The following is a 1,739-nucleotide window of genomic DNA, read 5'->3' as shown; positions in this document are numbered from 1 at the left end:
GTATGTCTTCAATCTCACTCGTGCTACCGATGTGGATCCGGAGGAGGTAGCCGACAAGTTCGCTGAAGCCCCTCTCCTGCCGAGAAGTCGCGTTTGGACACCGGCTGTTCCTCCGGTGCCTGCTCCAAAAGATCCTCAACAGTCAGCCGATCGTGCGGCTAGGGTTGCTCGGAGGGATGCTCTACGCAATTCTACAGGGGCGGAGAATGCTGATGCTATCGCGCTGTCTCTTATTTCTATGATGCACGCATGCGCATCAGCGTGAATATTGCCGGTAGAACGCATGCGCATATTCTTGACCTTCTGATGATGTACGTGCACTATTAACTAATCTCGTTATTTCTGGTCTATGCTCGATCTACTTGAGCTCTCTTATTGCTTCGTATCGTCAGTACGTACTTCCATCTTTCCTCTATGTCTAGTGTTGCCAGTCGGACTCGGGCGAAGCGGGCACGTACCTTATCTCCACACCCACATGGAGATTCACAACAACATTTCCCATTATGGGATGAGTTTGGGAATTCATTACCATACTCAATCCCGGCACGGAATTTAGTATAGCACGGGATTCCCGTGCTATACTAAATCAGGTAATGTGATATCATCAATAGCCTATCCTGAACTCATCGGAGAAAAATCGTAGGAAAGGGAAAGTTCACTGAGATTAGTAGACGTTAAGTTAGTGACAACAACCAGACTTCGACAAGGAGCAGTGCTCGGAAGACAGCTATTGCACTGTCGCCTGCCTGAGTCTCATTATGTAACTCTCACAGATCTCAGCGAGAGCTGAGTCACTGGCCTGGACTAGCATGGTTTCAAATAGAGGTATTTGAAAGCCACGACGTGCAGAGCATTGCCATCATAATGTAGATGAGCGAGATCAGAGGGTCTCATGGGAGCATCTATTTTGGTGATCAGATCCTGCAGCTTGCTCGTATCCGTGACGGTCACATCCTGTGTCGAGTCATCGTACGAATAGGGCACGTAATACTCGATGCCAGCCCTCTCACAACCAAAAAAGGGAGTCCACTCGGCATAAATGTTGAATTCGTGACTGTCTGCTATGTTGATCGTGATGAACCCTTTACCCCTTGGGGTGATAACAGGATAACCGCAATAGTTGCCAGACGGTTTAGAGTTGAGGATGGCGTTAACAGCGATAGCGATGATGAGACCGACGAGAATGCGCATTGAGGCGTTGAAATTCATGGACTGTCAAACGGATACTATCACTAGATAGACATCGTACTCGAGACGAGTAACACAACAGGCAACATCAATCATCGATGAGCCATCAATGAATAGTACAGTACTGCGTATTCATACAAATAGTAATTACCAATTCAGAAGTACAGCAGTAACTCAACCTCCAAAATATCAACGACTTCGTAATGTCGACCTCGTCGGGTTCACAATTGTTAAGCGTCACACTTATCGCGTAGAGGGGAAAGCCAAGGTAGTTCGCTGCGTGAAATAACTATGTGTGTGTTTGCCGGGCAAGCCACGTACCCGTCGTATTCAGCGCAAAGGTGGGTGTCCGCCTGGGGGGGGTGCTCGGTGCCTGGGAGATGTTTCTCACCCGCCCGTCCCCCCTAGAGGGTCGCCTGGGTGGTGGTGACTCCTCTCCAGCTGATCGATTCGCGACGAAAGATCTTCTCCCCATTGCCCACGCAGGTCGTGGACGGAAGCTGGGGATTTTCGTTGTTTCGAGCCCCTTAGCTTATGGCGAATCCATGACG

The 1,739-nt window shown here is 49.3% G+C and overlaps 1 protein-coding gene across 1 annotated transcript; it reads right to left on the bottom strand.

The window, feature by feature from the left end:
- Positions 1-804: 804 nt before the first annotated feature.
- Pmar_PMAR001475 (hypothetical protein) lies at positions 805-1,191 on the bottom strand (the record flags this gene model as incomplete). The annotated part of the gene is made up of 1 exon (XM_002769600.1): positions 805-1,191. One exon carries the CDS (start codon positions 1,189-1,191, stop codon positions 805-807), a length of 387 nt encoding a protein of 128 aa, XP_002769646.1.
- Between the last annotated feature and the right edge of the window lie 548 nt (positions 1,192-1,739).

The sequence above is a fragment of the Perkinsus marinus genome (genome assembly GCF_000006405.1).
Source record: "Perkinsus marinus ATCC 50983 genomic scaffold scf_1104296965538, whole genome shotgun sequence".
In the NCBI taxonomy this organism is placed as follows: domain Eukaryota; phylum Perkinsozoa; order Perkinsida; family Perkinsidae; genus Perkinsus; species Perkinsus marinus.
The sequence above is the reverse complement of the archived record's forward strand: the minus strand, read 5'-3'. Positions and strand labels throughout refer to the sequence as shown.